Source organism: Protopterus annectens, chromosome 11.part0 (assembly GCF_019279795.1).
Source record: "Protopterus annectens isolate FY-2018-M chromosome 11.part0, PAN1.0, whole genome shotgun sequence".
NCBI classification, from domain to species: Eukaryota; Metazoa; Chordata; order Ceratodontiformes; family Protopteridae; genus Protopterus; species Protopterus annectens.
The window spans coordinates 859170536-859193861 of NC_056745.1; the positions used below are offsets into that span (position 1 = coordinate 859170536).

The window sequence follows — 23326 nt, forward strand, 5'->3', positions numbered from 1 at the left end:
TATTGCTAGCACTTAATACATGATCTTTTCCCCATGCACCAATGCTAAGTTGGCGTAGCTGTTAGCACAAGCCGTGCCCATTGCTACACCAACTTTCTGTTGATAAAACTTGTCATTGAATGTAAAGACATTATTTTCTAGGACAATATCAAGCAACTCACATATCAAATTAATCTTAGTGCTTTGAAAAACTTGTTTCAAGGTCAGAATATCACGTATTTTCTCAATACCCCAATTTATTCGGTATCACTGTGAACAGTGAAGTGACATGCACTGTCACAAACATATAATTTCTATTGATATTCCTGGTCTTATTATATAACAGTCACAGAAATGCCTTTGTATCCCTTAGTATAGTCTCACATGATTTTACGACTATTTGTAAATTTTGTTCAATATAAATTGAGATGGCTTCTGTGGCCCATCCTTTACTGGATACAATAGGTCTCATAGGGGGCTGTGTGATGTCTTTCTGAATTTTAGGTAGACCATAAATAATGGGTATAGTTGGATGTTCTATCTGAAAGTAGTCAAACAATTCCTCTGATACATAATTAGTAATCAATAAGTCAAAAATATATACAGATATCCTGAACCACTGTCAGAACTAAAGGATTCTCATAGCATTGAAATTAGGCCTGCTGACAAGGGGGGCAGTGTAGTAGTAATGGATAAGGTTTTTTATTACAAGAAAATGATGGAACTTTTGAATGATACCGATACTTATGTTGAACTAAATGAGAGACAAGTACAAGGCATAATTGACAGGATATCTGTATATATTTTTGACTTATTGATTACTAATTATGTATCAGAGGAATTGTTTGACTACTTTCAGATAGAACATCCAACTATACCCATTATTTATGGTCTACCTAAAATTCACAAAGACATCACACAGCCCCCTATGACACCTATAGTATCCAGTAAAGGATGGGCCACAGAAGCCATCTCAATTTATATTGAACAAAATTTACAAATAGTCCTAAAATCATGTGAGACTATACTAAGGAATACAAAGGCATTTCTGTGACTGTTATATAATAAGACCAGGAACATTAATAGAAATTATATGTTTGAGACAATGGATGTGACTTCACTGTTCACAGTGATACCGAATAAATGGGGTATTGAGAAAATACTTGATATTCTGACCTTGAAACAAGTTTTTCAAAGCACGAAGATTAATTTGATATGTGAGTTGCTTGATATTGTCCTAGAAAATAATGTCTTTATATTCAATGACAAGTTTTATCTACAGAAAGTTGGTGTAGCAATGGGCACGGCTTGTGCTAACAGCTACGCCAACTTAGCATTGGCTGCATGGGAAAAAGATCATGTATTAAGTGCTAGCAATAAATATGCTGGCAAAATTGTATGGTATATACATTTTGTAGATGATGTCTTCCTGTTATGGGATGGTACTAGTGAAGAGTTGCAAGAGATGGTGGAGTACTTACATAGCACCACTGAATTTTTAAGATTCACTAATCAACATTCCAGGGACTCTATTGAGTTCCTAGATGTTTTGGTTAAGAAGACAGCGTTAGATGAACTTACAACAGGGATGTATAGAAATTCTACATGGAGAAATACTATCTTACATAAGACTAGTATGCATCCAACATTTGTACACAAAAATGTAGTGAAAGGACAATATATTAGAATAAGCCGCTTACATAATACAGATGAAGGCTTTGTGAAGACAATGACTATATTAGAAAAAGACTTCTTAAACAGAGGTTATAGTAAGAAAGACATAAATGAAAGCTCTAAATATACCACTGAAAATAGGGATGGGAGATGTAAACCGCTCTTCTCAAATACTATAGAAGATGTTAAAAGCAAGGAAGGTCATGATTTTAAAGTTAGATTCCCTATAACTTATTCAAGTAACATCAGAAGGTTCTGTAATATTTTTGAGAAGAATTGGAATGTTTTATTGTCGGATCCTGACTTGAGAGAATTGTTAGAAGATAGACCCATCTTTTCTTTTAGAAATAAGAGGTCCTTAAAAAGGCAACTCTGTTATAAATCCAGAAACAATGAAAGAATGATCCTGATAGGCAGGGGACTTTTCCTTGCAGAAATTGTACAGCATGTGACTATGTATATAATAAATCTACATATAAGCATCCTACACTAGGATTTATAATTGATATAGACTTTTATGCTGACTGCAGAACACAACATTTGGTTTATTTCAGCTTCTGCACTGTCTGTCATGCCTTTTATATAGGCAAAACCAATAGGTGTCTAAAGGAACGTATCCTTGAACACCTTAGAGATATAAGAAATAAAAAAGACACAAGTGCTTTAGCAAAACATGTGGAAGAAGAAGATAGGAAACATATTTTTAATTTCATGGTTTTAGAAATAATAAATAAAAGTAAGAGGGGAGGTGATATAAGGAATAAGGTAGAGGAAGCAGAACAAAGATGGATTTTACTACTTCAGGCAGATAGGTCTCCTGGATTGAACAATGCTGTTTCCTTGAAACCTTTTTTTAAATTCAGACCACTAAAACATTAAGTAATATGGATTATTAGATAAAATGTGTCTGTTATATGTATATTTTATTTCATCTTATGCAGAATATAAGGCAAATTAATGTACTGATGTATGCAATTTTAATTGGTCTATGTCATAGTTCTATATGTGTTTTCATTGGTTGAACCATATTTTAAATACCAATGTTTTAACTGTTTTTATGAGTCTGAAGAAGCGATCAGCTGACTTAGATCGCAAAAGCGCTTACTCTTGTTTAATAAAGTGGTGTGAAACTGCAAGTGAACCGTTTCCTACCTTGACTACTACATCTCAGTTACAACTTTTGGTTTTATAAAGGGCACCACTGTGAAGCTGCTAGTGATTTATTTCCTGACGTGGATTATTCCATTTTTATCTTCAGCTGTGATCTAACCATTGGTCTTTTCATTTTTTTTACATGAAGTTACATTTACGCTGTTTTCATACATGTTTACTTTTTATCAGAGGAAGGAGACTCCTGAGCAGATGCCTTGAGTACCCAACCATGACAAAACCCGTCAAAACAGAAGAAGGAAAAGTACAATATACAAAAACGTTCTGTATCAAGACATCCTGACATGTAAATCAGTCCTGAAAAATAAAAAATGTCTCTGTATACTGTCTTAAAAATCCAAGAAACCCAAAAGCAAGGCTCAACAAGAAATACAAGATACATGTGCCACTACATTTCTGATCAGTGCAGATGCATTTCATTTTTTTTCTGTAGTCACATTTGAAAAAGGGGATCTACAAATGGTTCTGCACAAATATTTATTATTAGAGACCTGCCCTGTTTATTGTTGTTACTCATCCAAAATCTCAATGCACCACACATCAGTTTCATATCTGAAATGTGATATAACGGGGAACAACCAAAGCTTTCACTGTCCCAAAATTGATGTCGCTTGTTACATTGATTTTCTTCCACCTTCACCTCTGCTGATATTCAGTGGTGTGTGCTCTGGACTGAACTGCTATGGTGACCTTCCCAGTGTACCACTTAAAGCTTCCATTCTGTCGTGCCATGGACCAATATCTGGACTGAGTTTCAGGGTGCCAAACTAGCAAGAGTGTAAAGAACCATAAAGAAATCAAGTTCCTTGTGCCAACCCCAGTGATGATGAAAAAAAAAAAAGTGTCGTGTGACGAAAGACAAGATAATATGAGGAGAGATTTACATCTGCATCAAAATGCCATGCCCCTGTTTTAGCAACTACCTTATTAGCATGCAGAGCTTAAACAAGCGTCTTTTGTTAGCCACATAATTCAAATCTGTGACACAGACTTTACTACATATCATTGTAAACATTAAAGTGGAGGAAACTGTACTCCCACTGAAATCATCTATCTGTGAAATATCACTAATAATAGAGAAAATCACTAAAGGAAATGGGGATTAGAACATTTAGGTTACTATAACCAAGCTAGATCTATAAAGGAGACAGTTTAAAGGAGCTCCTAAATGAGTGACAAATAAAAAAAAAAAGCTCAGCCTGGGTTTCTATAGTGAAAAAGGCAAGACAGACATTTAGCATAAAAACACTGTTTACTGAACACAAGTGCATTTATGTGGTATCTACACTAAACAGAGCCCAGTCTGAAGAGACTTTTTCTAAAAAAAATGCGGACAATGTTGCTTAACCAGTGTATGATGAAATAGGTTCATAGGTGAGTACTAGGCTAATGGCCCTGGAGCCAACACAAGCCTAGCCCAAGAACATACCCAGCTGTCCTGCTGCTGGACGTTAGTTCCTTGTACCCCTATCAAGCAAGGCTGCTGAGATGATCCCGGGGTGATTTTCCTTATACCCGTCCACTCATCAAGATTTTTCTTGAAGAGGGCCAGTCAGGTGCTCTGCTTGACAGGACTGGGGAGTTTATTCCAAAGTACGGGTAGTCTCTGGGTAAGGAACCTGTCCCGCCAGCAGATTCTGTTTATTGTGGTAATGAGGTTGTGGTCCTTGGACCACGTGGTACAGAGGGATTGGGTCTTTTTCAGATAAAGCATGTCTAGTAACACTGGGTCTGACATGGCTTTGTATGCCAAGAAGAAGAGATGAGACAGAGTGCAGTTGTAGTTATTTGAGTCTGTCTGTATAAGGCATGTGTTTTGAGTCCTAGGATCTTCTTTGTGAGGAATTTCTGTGGCCTCTTCAGTTGTTGCAGGTATCTAGTGAGGTACATACCAAATGGGGCATTGTACTCTACCATGGGTCTAATGAGGGATGAGTAGAGAGGGATGATAACCGCTTTCTTCCTGGATGAGAAACCCTTTGTAATGAGGTGTGCCACATATAAAGACTTTCTAACTACACAGTGGCCACATGGTTGTCAAAGGAGAGGTTGATATCTATCACACCTGGGGAGTCGAGAGGGTTACCGTCGATGTGGTAGTTTGTGGGCACCGAGTTTTTCCCAAAGGGGATGACGATGCACATTTTGGCATTCAGCTTAAGACCATGGTTCTGGCACCAGTCGTTGGTGTCAATGAGGCTTTTTTTGTAGGATGTTGACGTCAGCTTGAGAGTCAATAATGGTTCCCAGTTTGCAGTCATCTGCGAACATGGTCAACCAGAGTTCTTTGGTGTTGGCCTGGATTTCAGAGAGGTATATACCAAACAGGAGAGGACCCAGGAACAATCTCTGTGGGACACCTCTTGTGACTGCCCGGTAGTCGGATTTGGAGTCCACTACTTTCACTGTGAGGGTTCTGTCCAAGAGTCAGGTGGCAACCCATCTTATGATGTAGGGGTTGATGCCTAGGTTGGTGAGTCTGTCAATGAGTGTGGGATAGTGTTGAAGGCTCTGGCCACATCGAGGTAGGCTGTATGGACTGCCTTGCCTGCATTGACTGCTCCGGTGACAGATTCGAAGAAGTCCATCAGGTTGAGCAGACATGATCTGCCCTTCACAAACCCAAACTGTGAGGGATCCAGGATTTGAAGGTTCCCAATAAGCTTATTTATGAGGTCTATAATGATGCACTCCATGGCCTTACCGATCAGGCTCATCAGGCTGATGGGGTAGTAGTCTCCTGGGTCAGTAGTTGCTCCCCCTTTATGGAGGGGAATGACTGTAGTGGTGCGCCATTCAGTGGGGACAAAGCCTGAAGTGAGGCTGTGGTTGAACAGGGCATTCAGGTGAGGTGCTAGTTCCCGCTGTAATTCGTGTAGCATGCAGCCAAGTACACTATCAGGTCCCATGGAAGCTGTAATTCTGGCTTTGGATAGTGCAGCTTCTACCTGAGCTGCTGTGATAATAGGGATTTGGCATTCATTGGGTATTGGGATGGGCCCTTTTGGGGGTGGGGGGAGGTAAAGTTTGCACTAAAACCTGTCTGCCAAGATGTTGGCAATATCTGTTGGTTCAGTATAAGTGGTGCCGTTGTGCAATAGCTCAGAGTACCCTTGCGTATTGTTATGCAGGTTCTTGACATAACTAAAGAATGCCTTGTGGTTATCTTTAGCATTCGTTGCAATTTTGTTTTCATATCTAGCTTTGGAGGCTTTGATGAGGGGAGATTTCAGTTTTTTGCTGAGGTTTACAGGGGAATTTTTTCAGTCTTTGGATTTTGCCCTTTTCTGCAACAGTTTTTTTCATCTGTTGTAGAGTTTGTTAATGGCAGGGGACCACCAGAATGGCTTCCTTTTTTTGGAGGACGTGAACTTAGGTATGGCCTGATCCATGCCCTTGTGTAAATGCTCATACAGCACACCTTGGTATATGATTCTGCAGCCATAAATCCTTCCTGTTTGCGTGAGTGACGTTAAGTTTGACACTTATGTCTTCAGAAGCACAAAATCGACTTTAGAAAAGTTTTTCACTGTGGTTGCCTTCATGGGGGGTGCGGGTGGGATTTGGATATTGACTGATCAATTTATGGTCAGATCTGACCGGGGAGGAGTTGATCACTGGTGTAGAGCAGCGGTCTCCCATGTTTGCGATGACTAGATCGAGAATGTTTCTGCCTCTGGTGGGGGTGAGAATGAGTTGGTCCTGGGCATTGGAGTTAATGAATTCCAGAAAACATTGGGCAAATGAGTTGGAGCAGGAGTCATTTTCCCAGCTAAGAGGAAGTGCTGGACATACAAAACTGAGCCTTCACATTGAGTAACATGCCTAAAAGAAACAGGTGACATGGTTAACCTGAATTTTACCAGTAGAGGTGCTGGGATTAGTATTTACAGTAAGAAATAGTCTTCTGCAGAATCTCAATATAGTGAAGGGTGGCACAGTGGTAGCGTTGTCACCTCACAGCAAAAGGTTCTCCAGTTCAGTTCTTGGCTGGGGTACCTTCTGTGCAGACTGCATGTCCTCCCTGGGTTCGTGTGGGTTTCCTCCGTGTGCTCCAGTTTCCTCCCACATTACAAAGACATGCATCTGGAGCATTTTTCCTTGGGCCTCCGCTGAAAACTGGCTTCATTCCAAGTCGGACTTTCCCAGTAAATAAATGTTAAATAAATAAATAAATAATTCTTTGGATTACAGGTATTTCTAAGTTTCACTCTGCAAATGACAAAATTTTATGCAATGCAAACGCACCTTCAGTACACTTAAACTTTATATGCTTTGTGATCAGACTACATGCGTAAGCTTTTGCTCTCTACCACAAAAGACCTATTCTCACATTCCTCAAATATCTTCTGCTGGTCAGTAAGGCCAGTATAACATTTTCTTTTGAGAAATCCTTTGAACTACACCACTACTGTGTGACTCCTTCAGAACTCATCCTCTGTTTGAGCCCTTCAAGTGTTTTAAAAAGTACTGTTGTGTACCTACCATAAATGTAGATGTTCGAGTGTATTCACTGTTGCAGTCATTACTCTTGGGTTATCCTGCTGGCAGGCTACCTGCAGTCAGCCAGAATTCCAAAGTCTAGGTCCGGCGTGGGTTGCTGTCGCCTCTTCCCTGACGTCAGTGCGCCAGGGGTATAAAAGATGCAGCCGACGCCAGTTTCTTCAGTTTTTCTTGCCCCAGATGTCAGGTGCCCAAATAGGTAGGCTGAAAAATATACCAATCAGAAATGCATGCACAAAAATAACATTTCCTTCATCTACAAGCAAATGCACCAAAAAGGTTGTATAGGATAGAGAAGTGCAGATAAGTCCCAGGGGGATGGTGGGTGGGTAACCTGGACTGCAGCAGTGAATACACTCGAACATCTACATTTATGGTAGGTACACAACTGTACTATGTTCATCGTGTTTCACTGTTGCAGTCATTACTCTTGGGTTGAATCCCAAAGCTGAGGATGGGTGGCTGGGCTAAATAGGATTAGGAGAGGCTATGAGGCCCTGCAGAACTGCAGTGGTGAAGCCTGCTCTGGACTTAGAGTAGAGAGGCAAGTGGTAGTGCTTTGTAAAGGTGTGCACTGAACTCCAAGTTGCAGCCTCTAAGATTTCTTTGGTTGGTACTCCTCTGAGGAAGGCTGCTGAAATGGCTGCTGCTCTGGTGGAATGAGGTCTAATGCCCTTAGGCACTGCCTTGCCATGTTGAAAGTAGCAGAAATGGATGCAATGGCCTATCCATTTAGAAAAAGTCTGTTTTGAGATAGCCTTTCCTTGTGATCCTGCAGCATATGACACTAAAAGTTGCTCAGTCTTTCTGAAAGCTTTAGTTCTGTCCAAGTAGAAGCGCAACTGCCTGTGTATGTCCAAAGAATGCAGAATTTTCTCACCCTTGTTGATTTGGGTAAAAGGTAGGCAAGTGAATGGTTTGGTTGAGAGCCACACTGGACACCACCTTAGGCATACATGTAGGGTATGTCCTCAGAGAAACCCTGTCTGGATGAAATATGATGAAAGGTTCCACAGCCATGAGTGCTTGTAACTCAGAGACTCGCCTTGCAGAGGTTATGGCTAGGAGCAGAGCTATTTTCCAGGATAAGAATTTTATATCTGCTGTTGATGCTGGCTCGAAAGGAGGCAGTGTAAGTTTTTCCAAAACATAATTGAGGTCCCAGGCCGGAATTGGTGCTCTCCTTGGAGGCCTAATGTGTTTGGCCCCTCTGAGGTACTGCCTTATTAAAGGATGAGAGAAGATAGGTGGTTCTGTACTGTAATGTGCAGAAATGGCAGAGGCATGAATCTTAATTGATGACAAAGAAAGGCCTTTGTTCAGCATCTCAGTTAGGTATTGTAAAATCTGAGGAATATTTGGTACAGACGTGTCAATGCCTTGTTCCTAGTTCCAAGCACAGAATCTCTTCCATTTTTCTGCATAAGATTTTCTGGTACTGGGCCTTCTGGCCTCCAAGATAACATCCATAACGACTTTTGAAAGAGGAGTGTTCTGAATGGCTACATTATCCGCCATGCTGCCAGGTTTAAGGTCCTGAGTTGGCTGTGCAGGATCTGATTGTTTTGTTGGGTCAGCAAGTGAGAAGCTTGAGGCAATATCCATGCTTGACCTTGAGACAAGCTCTTTAGGATTGGGTACCAGTGCTGGCGTGGCCAGTCTGGTACAAACAGAATAATTTTTGGCCCCTCTTGTCTGACCTTTAGGAGTACTCTGTGAAGGAGAGGCAGTGGGGGAAAAGCATGTACTGTTAGATTTTTCCAGCTGAATAATAGGACGTCCACTTTCCATGCTTGTTTGTGGTAAATCCATGTTCAAAATCTCTGCAATTGACAGTTGTGAGGGGAGGCAAATAGATCTATGTCTGGGCATCCCCATTTCCTTATTATCATGTTGAAGACTTGTGGATCCAGTTTCCATTCGTGGGGATCCATGAGGTTTCTGCTTAGTTCGTCTGTCAGAGTATTTGTTTTTCCTGGCAGGAATTGTGCTTGCGGGTGAACTTGAAAAGCCAATACTGTGTCCCATAAGGTCATTGCTTGTCTGCAGATGGGGTAGGAATGTACCTTCCTGCTTGTTTATGTACCACATGACCATAGTGTTGTCTGTCTTTATCAGTAACTGTCCTGGATGAAGCAGGTCCTTGAAAGCTGTCAGGGCATTTTGTACAGCTAGCATCTCTTTTTGATTGATGTGAAAATGCATCTGGTTTGCAGGCCATGTGACCTGAATACATTTTCCTGCCATATGGGCCCCCCAGGCATAATCTGATGCATCTGTTGTCAGTGTCTGTCTGGCTGTGGGTAAACTGAATGGCAGACCTTTGTTGTGGTGACAAGCTTCTGTCCACCATCGAAACTCCTGTTGTAGGCAGGGAATGAGTGCAATTACTGTCTCCAGGCTGTGGCAATGCTGAGTCCAAACACTTTTCAGATACCATTGTAGTTTCCTCATATGCAGTCTGGCACATGGAATTTGAAGAATGCAGGATGCCATGAAACCCAAGGCCTGCCGGATTTTCCTTGCAGATAAGTGGGTTTTTGTTGCCAATTTCTTAAAATAAGTAGTCAGTTGTTTCTGCTTGTCTGGCGTGAGATAAGCCATCTGGGCAGTTGTATTTAAGCTTGCACCCAGGAATATTATCTATTGAGAGGGCACTAGTTTTGATTTCTTTTCTTTTACTGTGTACCCTAGGCCAATTAGTAACTTTTTTACAAACGCCAGATGCTTTAGAAGAGTGTCTTTGTTCTCTGCTTGAATTACGCAGTCGTCCAAGTAAAGATATATTTGAATTCCTTTTTGTCTGCAAAACGCAATTACTGGTGCCAGGCATTTTGTAAAGACCCTGGGCGCAGTAGATAAGCCAAAGAGCAGTGCAGAGAATTGGTAATGCATTGAGCCAGCTATGAATCTGAGGTATCTTCTGCAAGACTGTCTGATTGGGACATGCAGGTATGCCTCCTTTCAGTCCAAAGTTACGAGCCAAGCCCTCTTGCCCAGCATGGGCAGTAGCTGCTGAAGAGTCAACATTTTGAATTTTGGAACTTCCAGAAAAGTATTTAGTATAGACAGGTCCAGAATTGGTCTCCAGGTTTTGTCCTTCCTGGGTACTAGGAAAAGTCTGGAATAAAATTCTTGCCCCTGCTCTTGTTGTGGTACTTGCTGAATGGCACTCATGTCCATGAGGGCTGTAATTTGTTTTTGTGCCTCTGCCCATTGATTGTGTGGCAGGTCTGGCATGCCCTTTGACCTTGGTAGAGTGTGAAAATGGAACCTGCAGCCTTGGGACACTATGTTCAGGACCAATTTGTCTTGGGTAACTATTTGCCAATTTGATGAAAAAAGTGCTAGCTTTCCCCCTAAGGGGGCTGTCAAAAGAAAACTGCTTGGAACTGGTAGAGGAAAGTCATTGGGACTGTTTCCTGTAAGGTTGTGATTTGTCTTCTCCACTTTTGGAGGTAGGAGCACCCCATTGTTTAGGCCTGTATGAGCCTTGGGGCTGAGATCTGCCTCTGGGATGCCTGTATCTGCCTGAGACTGGAAAGGACCAATTTTTAGAAGGCCAGTTCCTGCTAAATCTGGGTGGCTGTACCTGTACCTGTAAGAAATCCTTGACTGTCTGCATGGATTTTGCTTTATCCTCCAGTTTTTTTCAACACCTCTTCTGCTTTAGTACCAAACAAAGTATCATGCTGTAATGGTGCATCTAATAATTTTGCTTTAACATGATCAGGCAGATTCTGTTCCTTTAACCAAGCATGCCTTCTAATAACAGAACCTGTAACAGCGGCCCTGCAAGAGGCCTCCAGTGAATCACAACCACATTGCAAAGTGTGCTTTCCCACCTGTTCAGTTGCATGCAATAAATCCTGCAATTCCTTGTTCTCTGAACATTCAGTATTTGTCAACATTTTCTGTTTACGTAGAGACATTAAATATTGCTGCTATTTAAGCATATGAAATTGACAATTTAAAGCCCTTACTGCCAGGGTGAATCCCTATCAGAGGGGACAGGGTTTTTTGCAGTGGAAGCTTTAACCCCCTTGGGACCCTGAGATATAGTTTCCGGGTCAGCAGCAGGGTTTTTATATAGGAATTTATGAGAATCCGGGACCCCGTAATATCTGTCTGGCTTAGCAGGTGCAGGGGTTAAAGAGTCAGGGGACAGTCCGGACTCTGAAAATACATCATCTACAATGTCTAGGACAGGTGGAATAGCAAGGGGTCTGTGCTGAGGAAGAAGCAGATGGTCTCTGAGCCTTTTCTTAGATTCAGAATAATCTTAGCTCTCCCAATGGAAATGCTCCCTCATAGTATGCAGTGTTTCCCCAAAAGAATAGTCCTCAGGAGGAGAGGCTGAAGGAATGGATTTTTCATCATCAGAGTCCTCATAGGGAAGCATGGAGTAATCCTGTTCAGAAGAGGAATCATAGGAAATAGATACCTGATCAGAAGAATCATACTCTGTCTCTTGCCTAGGCCTCTTATCAGAAGGGGGATGGGAGCCCCTGATCAAAGTAATTAGGTCTTCGGCCATTTTGAGCATCTGTTTTTTAGGCATGGAAGTCTGAGTAGGAGAATGCTGTACTTGTTTGTCTTTAGAGCTGCTTTAGTCTTTGTCTTTGAAGCTGAAGATGGCTTAACATATAGTTGTGTAGGTCTGAACAAACCCTCAGAAGCCGATGCCTGCTCAGCGGCTCCGGACCCATCTGAGGGAGTGATTTCCGAGTGTCCAATACCTTGAGTTTCCAGAGGCCCAGTCGGCTCCACGTTGGGAGTTGGTAGCGGCCTGTGGCTCTGAGGTAGCGGGCGACAGGGGCTGCGAAAGCGCCTCACTGAGAACCGGCGACTGGCCTAGAAGAGGCTTCGTCATCGGTTTTGGACCTCGGATGCCTATCTTTGTCCTTGCGTTTTTTGTAACCTCCAGTTGTCGGCTGTTCCACCAGCATTATATAATTAAATCTTCGGCCAAAGTAATGAAATGCAAAATCGAACCGACGCTTGATAGTGCGTTGGTTAAATCTAGCACAAAACCGACAACTAGCAACGTTGTGATCAGGGCCTAGGCAAGAAATACAGTAAGAGTGAAAATCCTTATGAGGTATTTGCTTCCCACAAGAAATACAATTGTTAACTTTTTCTGACATCGGTCTGGAGCAAGAAAAAAGTTTCTCCAACGGGGTACTTAGCTTTAATGAAGACTTTGGTTCTGAAATTCAGATTTGAAAATCTCAGGAGTCGGCCGACCAGCACTTGCTAACTGTTTTTGCTTCGGGCACCGCGCGGCAAGAAAGACTGAAGAAAATGGCGTTGGCTGCATCTTTTATACCCCAGGCGCACTGACGTCAGGGAAGAGGTGACAGCAACAGATGCCGAACCTATACTTTGGAATTCTGGCCGACTGCAGGTAGCCTGGCAGCAGGATAACCCAAGAGTAATGACTGCAACAGTGAAACACGATGAACATCTGTAGTTGGATTTACTGAAAGCATTTTTTTTTACTGTTATTAAGGTATTAAATTAATGATGTATACGAAACTGGCTATCAAACGTATACATTTGCATGCATTTTTTCAAAATGATAACACTATATGATATGTCCCCTCTGACAGTTAACTCCTCTGGGTCCCACAGTATCCAAGTGTAAGCCAAAAGGATTCAAACTCATCATTCTAGTTTACAGCAGCCCAGCAGCCTAACAATATACCGCAATACCTCTGGTAACAGTAATACAAGATTCCCAGCAGCAGTATAAAACACTGGAAGGTAAATTCTACCATCTACTTCTGTTTTGATTCACTTCACGAGTAATATGCATTACAACTTACTAACTAATATGGGTGGCAGGCTCTAAGAAACAAAATGGATGGAAAAATGCAGACACAGTGCAGGTTTTGATGAACCTAACTAACTAAATAAAGCAATATTAAAAGTACTTTGCTTTAGCAAACTTGCACTTAATCCTGAAGGCAACAGCACTGCAAAACCTAAAGTAACTCATAGAGAGACTTTGTGAGATATAGTAGTTATTTGTCAAGCACCATCTGCTTTTTCTTTCTCTGCTTCTGATTTTGATCTGTGGAAAACCACATCAGTATCATATGTCACTTAGCTCTTATTCAAACAGAGCAGAGCAGACAGAACGGCTGCAGCAACTGACTTTTCTGACCCAAGCCTAAAGTAAAAACAAACCCTAATAAATCACCAGATGTAAGCAATTTAGTTGTGATCATTTTAATTAATTGAACAGTTTCCCAGGAATTTATAGTATTGTTTTAACCCCCGAGGAGCAGCTTTTTTTTTTTTCAGAAGTAGCTCAGCACAAGCCTTTTTCAACCTCCTGGCTGCAGCATTAAGCTAGAATTTTTTTTTTCTTTAATAATCTGGCACAGTATGCTGACAAAAAGATAGTACTAATTTGGAATAGAGAAATGCTAGCCACTCAACCAGACGACATACAGAGTTGGTGCCCTTCCTAGGAGTTCAAAAGTAAAAAAAGACTAATTCTCGCATACAACAATAAACATGCATGTTCACTCTTGGTAATAAATGAAGACATTTTTAAGTAACAACAAATAAAATGTAAATGGAACATTATGAGATTAACTTGTCTTATTCAGAAAGTACACAGAACTAAAAAACATTTTATTCAACTAAGAAGTGATTTGAATTTCATTTCAACTTAAAAGACTTGGCCCAATTCTTTAAATTCTGGTTTTCATTAAAGGCGCCAGTGAATTAAAAAAAATGCAATGATTTACTTAGAGAGGGAAAAAGTTTGTTCTTTCTCCAAAAGGAAATACCACACACTTGAATTTTTCAAGCAAAACTTTCTTCTTTTAAATCACTAGCTGACAACCTCTTTGCTCTGCTCTCATTTGTAACTGCACACATGTGTACTGAAGCTGGCTAAAAATAATAAAAAAATGTGTTAAACCAGGTCCAAGAACACATAAGCAGAAGACGAGAAAATTTTAAATCATTAAGTGGAAACAAAAAAGTAGAAACTAATGGAATGGCTCAAAGTTGAGCTGCATTCTTAATGAACACTGTTGGTTCAGTCATGCTCTACTATATTCCACCAATGTGCATTTACTAAAAGGAAAAACTCATAACCTGTGTCTGGCCTTACTTGGCTTTTTGACACACACGGGTATTAGCAAAGACAAAAACAAAAAGTATGGACCAACAACAATCTGCAAACCGAGACAAAGATAAAGGTCATACCAAACTCAGGACACTTTATGCAAGTAGCAGAGCACATGAAGACAAAAACAGGTTCTTAAATCTCTCAGATTAAAATGTTTATTACTTCAACTTTCTTTTCCCATCCACTACAGCAAAACTATACAAACTGCACAAGACTTAACACAGAATGCATGTCCTAACAATTTTAAGAATCCTCATTTTTCAAGGCACCCTAAGAGATATGCAAATTATCCCTGAAAATACTGAAATGTTTCAAAACACCGGGGTTAATAACATATAAATGCACACGGGTCTTCAGAAATAAGCCAGGAAATCCATCCTCAGCTAATAATTTCTGTGTTTTGGCATGGTCTCTCTGGCTAGGTCGCTCTATGCATCTAGCTAGAAACTTAACTTCTTTTTCTTTCTCTCCTTACTGGCTACTTCTTTGTGTAAACAACTGCAAAAAATCTCTGAAAGCTAAACATTTCAATCCTTAAGCCACTTTCCACTTATGGAATTCTCACAAAATGCAATAACATGAGAATGTCCACATACCTAGTAGAGCCAGCCATTTTTTGGTTTGACTGCATTATTAAATACCTGCATGGTAACACTTATGTTTGCAGGGATGAGTTACACATCTCTCATGAAAACAAAGGAAGTTTTATGGGTGTTTCTAAAATACGTTTTTAAAAACTCTTTTATGTTTCATAGATAAATATGCCAACAGCTGCATTTTTCTACTTACAGTGACATGAGGGTAATATTCCTAGAAACAGGACCCAGACTTGGTATGCGTTCCAGGTGATTATTATTCAATTTTCTGAAAGTCAAAACAGGAAGCATCAATAACAACACTCGGGGAATGTACACGGTAAAAACGAAGGCCACCCTTACACTGAATGTATACTCACATTTCAAGGAGGCTGTGAAGGTGACTGAAGGTGGAGGGTTCAATTGAAGACAGTCTGTTGTGGCTCAAATCCCTGCAAAAGAAAATATTTGTACATTATAACTATGCAGCCGAAGCAGTTAAGATGTTACTTAATCCAGATACAGTTTTATATGCAACATCCACTTCAAATGCTAATGCTCTGACAATACTCACATAGCTCAGTGTTTGTGAAGAAAATTTTACATGATAAAAGTGAAGCCTTCATAACTTTTACAACCAAGTAAGCTCAACTTGGAACACAATACTATTGTATACTAACATGGAATTTAAAATTTAAAAGTAATCAAAATCGTTGAGAGAAATATTAACAACCTCAGATACAAAGATAATACTAATAGCTGAACATCAGGAAGAGTTTAAGATTCTGTTCATGAAGGTTAAAGCAGAAAGCTCTTCAACCTCAAAAAAAAAAAAAAAAATATTGTATTATCGAGTGCTATTAATTATTTGCAAATATATGGGAAAGAAAGGGAGACTGTGACATACTTTATTTTAGTGGGCTCAAAGAACTCTGCAGATGGTGACTGCAGTAAAGAAATTAAAAGATGCTTTCTTTTTTGGAAGGAACGCTGTGGGAAATCTGGATGAAATTATAAAGAGAGAAACATCACATTGTTGACAAAGGTCCATGTAGCCAAAGCTATGGTTTCTCAGTTGTAACATATGGACTGTGAAAGACTGCAAGTAAAGCTGTGTAGTGGAAATGTAATGCTTCTGTACTGTAATATTGGAAGAAAAAAAACTTTTGAGTGTTCCGTGGACGACAAGAAGATGAAATCAATCATTACAAAAACTTGTAAAAATAGTTTTACTTTTTTATATAATATATGTGATTTTTAACTGAGGAGCTTTTCTCCCTGGGCCATAACTGAAAATTAGTTTTTGCCCAACTGAACCTTCCAGGCCAACAAAAACAAATAAACTATAAAATAAATAATTAGTGAAGGAAATAAATCGAGACTGTTCACTGGAGGCCTGATAGTAAAATTAAAACTCAGTTACTTTGGCCATATAACACAAAGACAGGATTCGCTGGAGAAAACAATGGGGGTGGAAAAGATGAAAGACAATAGAAGAAGGGGCAGAAACAGCCGCTGAGGGCATAGAGCATTACTGAAGTACCGAATACGAATTTCCAAGAACTTAAAAGAAGCAGTTCTTGACAGACAGGCCTGATGTGCTAAAGTCCTTGAGATCACGGAGTAAGATATGACTAAACAGCAAGGCAGCATTAAACAAGCTTCTCAGTGGAAAAATCATTTTCATACACTGAAAAACTACTTTCTTTCATAATGATTGCGCACTAAACTAATAATGCTACTTTTAAAGTATGAAGGCATTGGCAGGAGTTCTCTGTTAAGTTACAGATTTGGGCAAACCTTATAATATACCACCTACGGTATGACTGCTATAAGAACACAAAGCTTAGCTCAGCTCATGAAAGTGACACAGAAGGTCTCACGACGCAAGTGAGCCTGAAGAGTCCCTGCTAGCTTGGTTTCACAAAAATAAATCATTAACAATGGTTCTCCAGAACTGTCACTGGCAGATCATTAGCTAAAAAATGTAAATACTTGAACAAAACAAATTACAAAGTGGAAAAAAAAAAGTACAGTTTTGTACCTACCATAAATGTAGATGTCCGATAGGTATGCATCTGCAGTCCTAACATATGGGTTGTCCTGCCTCAGGCAGCCCTTCGGTCGGCCGGATTCCAAAGTCTGGGTCTGGCCTCGGCTGATGTCGCACTTCACCCGACGTCATAGCTGCTGGGGTATAAAGGCATCAGCCGACGCCATTTTCCTCAGTGTTTCTTGCCCCAGATGCCAGGTGCCCTCTAGGAAGGCTAAATTTGGATAAATGCAAATAATTCCAAACAGTTGAAAGCAAAATATATATATATAAATACATATATACATACAAACAAATACACCATAATAGATTCCCCCAGCTAGCTAAAAGAGGGGTAAGTACCCTAGGAATACCACAGAGGGGAAGGAGGGTGGGTAATCCTGAATGCAGATGCATACCTATCGGACATCTACATTTATGGTAGGTACAAAACTGTACTATGTCCTTCAAGGATGCATCTGCAGTCCTAACATATGGGTAGAATACCATAGCCAAACTGGGGGAGGAGGCACTAAGATAAAGATGGTGTAGTTAAGATCCCTTGCAAAACAGCAGTTGCAAAACCTGCTCGGGATCTGGAGTATAAAGGAAGATTATAATGCTTGGCAAATGTATGCACGGAGCTCCAAGTAGCAGCTTCTAAAATGTCTTTGGTAGCCACTCCTCGTAGGAAAGCTGTAGTGATGGCTGTAGCTCTTGTGGAGTGAGGCCTGATATTGTCAGGAGTTGTCTTTCCATGAAAAGAGTAGCAAAATCTAATGCAATTTCCTATCCATTTTGAGATCGTCTGTTTTGAAATTGCTTTTCCTTGCACTCCTGTTGCATATGCTACCAGAAGCTGGTCAGTTTTTCTGTTGGTCTTAGTTCTGTCCAGATAGTAGCGTAATTGTGCACATCCAAGGTATGTAGTAAGGCTTTCCCCCTGTTCTGTGGGTTGGGGAAGAATGTAGGTAAATGAATCGCTTGGTTCAATGATACCCTGGAGACCACTTTTGGCATAAAAGTAGGATTAGTTCTCAGAGACACTCTATCCTGATGGAAGATAAGGAAAGGCTGTACTGCCATTAATGCCTGTAACTCAGATACCCTTCTTGCTGAAGTGATTGCTAGCAGGAAAGCAGTTTTCCAAGATAAGAACTGTAAGTCTGCTGTTGCTGCTGGTTCAAAAGGGGGAAGTGTTAATTTTTCCAGCACAAAGTTGAGATCCCATGTAGGTAAAGGTGGTTTCCTTGGAGGCTTTACATTTCTGATTCCTCTCAAGAACTGCCTGAGTAGAGGATGAGAGAAGACAGGAGGATCCATGTTGTACTCTGCTGAAATTGCTGATGCATGAATCTTAATGGAAGAGTAGGACAGGCCATTGTGGAACAGTTCTGCTAAGTATTCCAGAATGTGTGCTATGTTTGCCAATGAGACATTTTCTCCCTTTGCTGCACTCCAAATGAGGTATCTTTTCCATTTGGCTGAATAAGTTTTCCTTGTGGAGGGTCTGCGTGCCTCCAGGATAATGTCCTTAACCCTCTGAGATAAATCTGGTTTATTTTGTTTTATGCAATATTCCAAGCAGCTAGCTGCAGTGTTTTCAAGTTTGGATGCAGGGTCTTGTAGTAGTTCTGTGTTAGAAGTAAGGGACATAGAGGTAGAGGCCATGAGTGTGTCCGAGACATGCTTCTCAGTAGCAGGTACCAATGTTGCCTTGGCCAGTCTGGAGCTATCAGGATTACCTTTGGCTGTTCTTCTCTGATCTTCAGTAGGACTTTGTACATCAAAGGAAGAGGTGGAAATGCATATGCTGTCAGGTTTTTCCAGCTGAAGGAAAGGGAGTCCACCCTCCAGGCAAGTGGGTGGTATGCTCTTGTGCAGAATTTCTTCAATTGGTGGTTGTGTGGGGAGGCGAACAGGTCTATCTCTGGCATTCCCCATTTCTTTGTTATGGTTTTGAAGATATCTGGATGCAGCATCCATTCGTGAGCATCCGTGGTAGTTCTGCTTAAGGTGTCTGCTAGTGAATTTTCTTTTCCTGGTACAAATCTGGCCTGTAGTTGAATGTTGAGATTCAGGGCTAAATTCCACAAGTCCATTGCCATCCGGCATAGTGGATATGAGTGTGTACCTCCCTGTTTGTTGATGTACCACATGACTGTGGTATTGTCCGTCCTTATCAGCAGGTGACCTTGTTGAAGGAATGGTCTGAATGCCTGGATTGCATGTTTCACTGCCAGCATCTCCTTTAGGTTTATGTGTAGATTCAGGTGGTCTTGGGTCCATAGGCCTTGTATACACTTGCCCTCCATGTGTGCCCCCCAGCCTAGGTCTGAGGCGTCCGTGGTGATGGTTTGGCTTGGATGTGGTTTGTGGAAAGGCAATCCTCTGTTCATCTGACAGGCCTGAGCCCACCACAGGAATTCTTTTTTCAGGCATGGAATTATTGGAATCTGGGCTTCTAGACTGTGCTTGTGTTGAGACCATACATTCCTTAGGTACCATTGCAACTTTCTCATATGCAGCCTGGCATGCGGGATCAGTATTATGCAGGATGCCATGTAACCCAGGGCTTGCAGGACTTTCCTTGCAGTAAGCTGATTTTGTGTTGTTAATGTCATGAAATAGACTGGTAGTTGCTTTTGTTTTTCTTCTGTGAGAAAAGCCATCTGAGTTGTTGTATCCAGTTCTGCACCCAAAAATGTTATCCTTTGGGATGGTACTAGTCTTGACTTTTGAATGTTGACTGTGTATCCCAAGGCTTGCAGCAGTTGTATGACCTTTTCCAAATCTTTTGTTAATTTTGTCTTGTTGTCCGCTTGTATTAGGCAGTCGTCCAGGTATGGGTAAATTTGAATTCCCTGAAGCCTGCAATGAGCAATTACTGATGCCAGGCATTTCGTGAATACTCTGGGCAGTAGATAAGCCAAAGGGCAATGCTGAGAATTGATAATGCTCTGATCCTGCAAGAAATCTGAGGTGTCTTCTGCAATCTGGTCGTATAGGGACGTGCAGGTATGCCTCCTTGAGATCTAGAGTCACCAGCCAAGACTCCTTGCCCAGCATGGGAAGAAGTTGCTGGAGGGTCAGCATTTTGAATTTTGGAACAATGAGGTATGTGTTCAGTGCGGACAAGTCGAGAATAGGTCTCCATTGATTTTCTTTTCTTGGTACAAGGAAAAGCCTGGAGTAAAATCCTTGGCCTTGTTCCATAGGTGGTACCTTTTCTATAGCTCTCATCCTTAGTAAGTTGTTAATTTGTTTTTGAGCCTCTGTTTTTTGGCTTGGTGGAAGGTTTGGCATTCCTCTCTTCTTTGGTAGAGTGTGGAAGTGAAACCTGTAGCCCTTGTCTATTGTTTGTAAAGTCCATTTGTCTCCTGTAATGCAATTCCAGTTGTCGGAGAATAAGGCTAGCTTTCCGCCCAAGGGTGCTTCCAGTTGTTCCCTGGTAGGCGGAACCAGAGCCAAGTCATTGTGTCTGTCCTGTGGAAGTGGTTGTAGTTGCAGCTGTGGCAGCACTTCTCTGGTTGGCAGGTTGCCACTGATGTCCCCTGTAGGCACCCCTAGATTGACCTCTGCCTCTTGGGCGTCTATTTCTGCCTCTCTGTGCTCTGGAGGTGTCTGGAAAGGACCAATTCTTCGAAGGCCAATTTTTGCTAAACCTCGGAGGTTGGACCTGTAAAAAATCCTTGACTGTTTTGACAGATTTTGCTTTTTCTTCCACTTTCTTTAGAACCTCCTGTGCAGGGGAGCCAAACAAACTTTGTTTCTCCATAGGAGCATCTAGGAGTTTTGACTTAACATGGTCTGGTAAGGATTGCTCTTTTAACCAGGCATGCCTTCGAATCACTGCTCCAGTCATAGCTGATCTAAAGGAAGCCTCCAGTGCATCATAGCCACATTTTAAGAAATGATTACTGACCTGCTGAGAGTTATGTACCAAATCCTGAAGGGACTTGCGGTCTATAGGTTCAGGAGAGGACAGTTTTTTATTTAGCTGGTCTAACAAAAATTCCTGGTACTGAATCATGTGAAATTCACAGTTTAAGGCCCTGGCCGAAAGAGTAGCAGATGTATAAACCTTTTTACCCCATCTCTCTAATGCTCTAGATTCCCTTTCAGAGGGAAGAGGGTTTTTGGTAGAGGCAGCTGCCACACCTTTAGGGCTCTGTGAAATGGTTTCTGGGTCTGCAACATGAGCCTTATACAAGTGGTAGTGTGTGTCCGGGACCCTGTAATATCTATCAGGCTTGGCAGGGGCCGGAGGAAGAGAATCAGGGGCAGTACTGGCATCATTATATGCATCATCAACAACTGATAGTACTGGAGGAATGGCTAAAGGCCTATGCTGTGGTAAGTGTAAAAAAGTCCTTAGCCTTTTCCTTGAATCTGAAAAATCCTGGCCCTGCCATTGGAAGTGGCAGAGGCAGCTGCCACACCTTTAGGGCCCTGTGAAATGGTTTCTGGATCTGCAACATGAGCCTTATACAAGAGGTAGTGTGTGTCCGGGACCCTGTAATATCTATCAGGCTTGGCAGGGGCCGGAGGAAGAGAATCAGGGGCAGTACTGGCATCATTATATGCATCATCAACAACTGATAGTACTGGAGGAATGGCTAAAGGCCTATGCTGTGGTAAGTGTAAAAAAGTCCTTAGCCTTTTCCTTGAATCTGAAAAATCCTGGCCCTGCCATTGGAAGTGTTCCCTCATAGAATGTAGGGTTTCCCCAAAAGAAAATTCTTCAGGAGGAGAAGCAGAAGGAATGGAGTCTTCTGCATCAGAATCCTCATAAGGAGAATATGGGCCTTCCTGATGGTCTGAAATATCTGAGTCATCCGAGGAATAGTCTGTAGATACAGGTTCAGGGGGTTCAGTCCTAGGCCTCTTATCTAGAGGAGGTAGAGAGGCCCTGTCTGGGTGAGGTTGGGATCCCCTGATCAAAGAAATAAGATCCTCAGCCAGGCTGAGTATTTGGGAACTAGAGGTAGGCCTGTGTGAGGGAGCTTTTGAAGGTAAGGCCTTAGAAGATTTAGCTGCTTTAGCCCTGGAAAAGGCCTTGATAGACATAGAAGCAGGGGGTCTAGCAGCCCCACGTGCAGGTGTAGAAATGTCTAAAGGAATAGTGTCTGACAAATCCTGGGTGCCTGCTTCAGTAGCAGTAATTTCAGTAGCAGATTCAGTAATGCTCTGTGAGGCCTCTGTTATCGGAGGCATGCTTTCGGCCGAAGGAAGAACCGAGGACTCTGTTTCAGCCGAAACCGAGACACTCACGGTTGGCCTAACCGTGGTTTCAGCCGAAACCGCGGACCGCGAGTGTCGGTCCTTTTCCTTGCGCTTTTTAGATAATTGTGTAATCGGAGTCTCCGATGGCATTTTATATGCAAAAGCGGGACCAAAAAACTCCTCTGCAAACTCCGACCGACGTCTAAGCGTCAGTCGGTTGAAGGAAGCACAGGCTAGACAAGCTGATACGTCGTGGTCTGGGCCTAAGCAAGGAAGGCAGTAAGAGTGGAAATCCTTATGAGGTATTTGTTTCCCACAAGTTAAACAATTACTTACTTTGTCTGACATCGGCTGAGGCAAGAAAGAGTCCCCAACGGGGTACTTAGCTTTTTTAGAAGTCTTCGGTAGTAGAAATCTCTGGATCTGACCGACCGGCACTTGCGAACAGCTTCTGCTTCGGGCACCGCGCGGCAAGAAAGACTGAGGAAAATGGTGTCGGCTGATGCCTTTATACCCCAGCAGCTATGACGTCGGGTGAAGTGCGACATCAGCCGAGGCCAGACCCAGACTTTGGAATCCGGCCGACCGAAGGGCTGCCTGAGGCAGGACAACCCATATGTTAGGACTGCAGATGCATCCTTGAAGGACATCACCAAGACAGGAAGAGATCCAATCCTCTGGTTATATTACTGAAGTGCTGGCTGTACAGGTGGATGGATATTAAACATCCTGTGGCAATTGTTAGGACAGCAACATCTACTTCAATTAAAATGTTATATATTGCAGACATTTTTTACAACATGTATCCTTTCAAAATATTAATGATATAAAACACACAAACACCCAAACAAGACTTTAAAAAGAAAAAAGCAAATAAGACAAATGTTTCACATGAGAATTAGAAAATAAGACAAGTTCCAAAAAGGTACGTCCCATATGTCTGCTGAATTTTCATAACAGATTGCTTTGTTTTGTCATACATCTTTCAAAATAGAACTGACATAACTTTCTGCAATA

The 23326-nt window shown here is 41.6% G+C and overlaps 1 protein-coding gene across 1 annotated transcript in view; it reads right to left on the minus strand.

Moving 5' to 3' along the window:
* The window catches only part of LRIG3 (leucine rich repeats and immunoglobulin like domains 3), a 201159-nt gene that overhangs the window by 117529 nt on the left and 60304 nt on the right, over positions 1 to 23326 (minus strand). Inside the window, exons 2-3 of the mRNA XM_044088274.1 lie at positions 15432 to 15503; positions 15266 to 15340 (exon numbers count right to left, since the gene is read on the minus strand). Coding sequence (XP_043944209.1) covers positions 15266 to 15340; positions 15432 to 15503 — 147 coding nt within the window. The remainder of the gene's footprint in view (positions 1 to 15265; positions 15341 to 15431; positions 15504 to 23326) is intronic.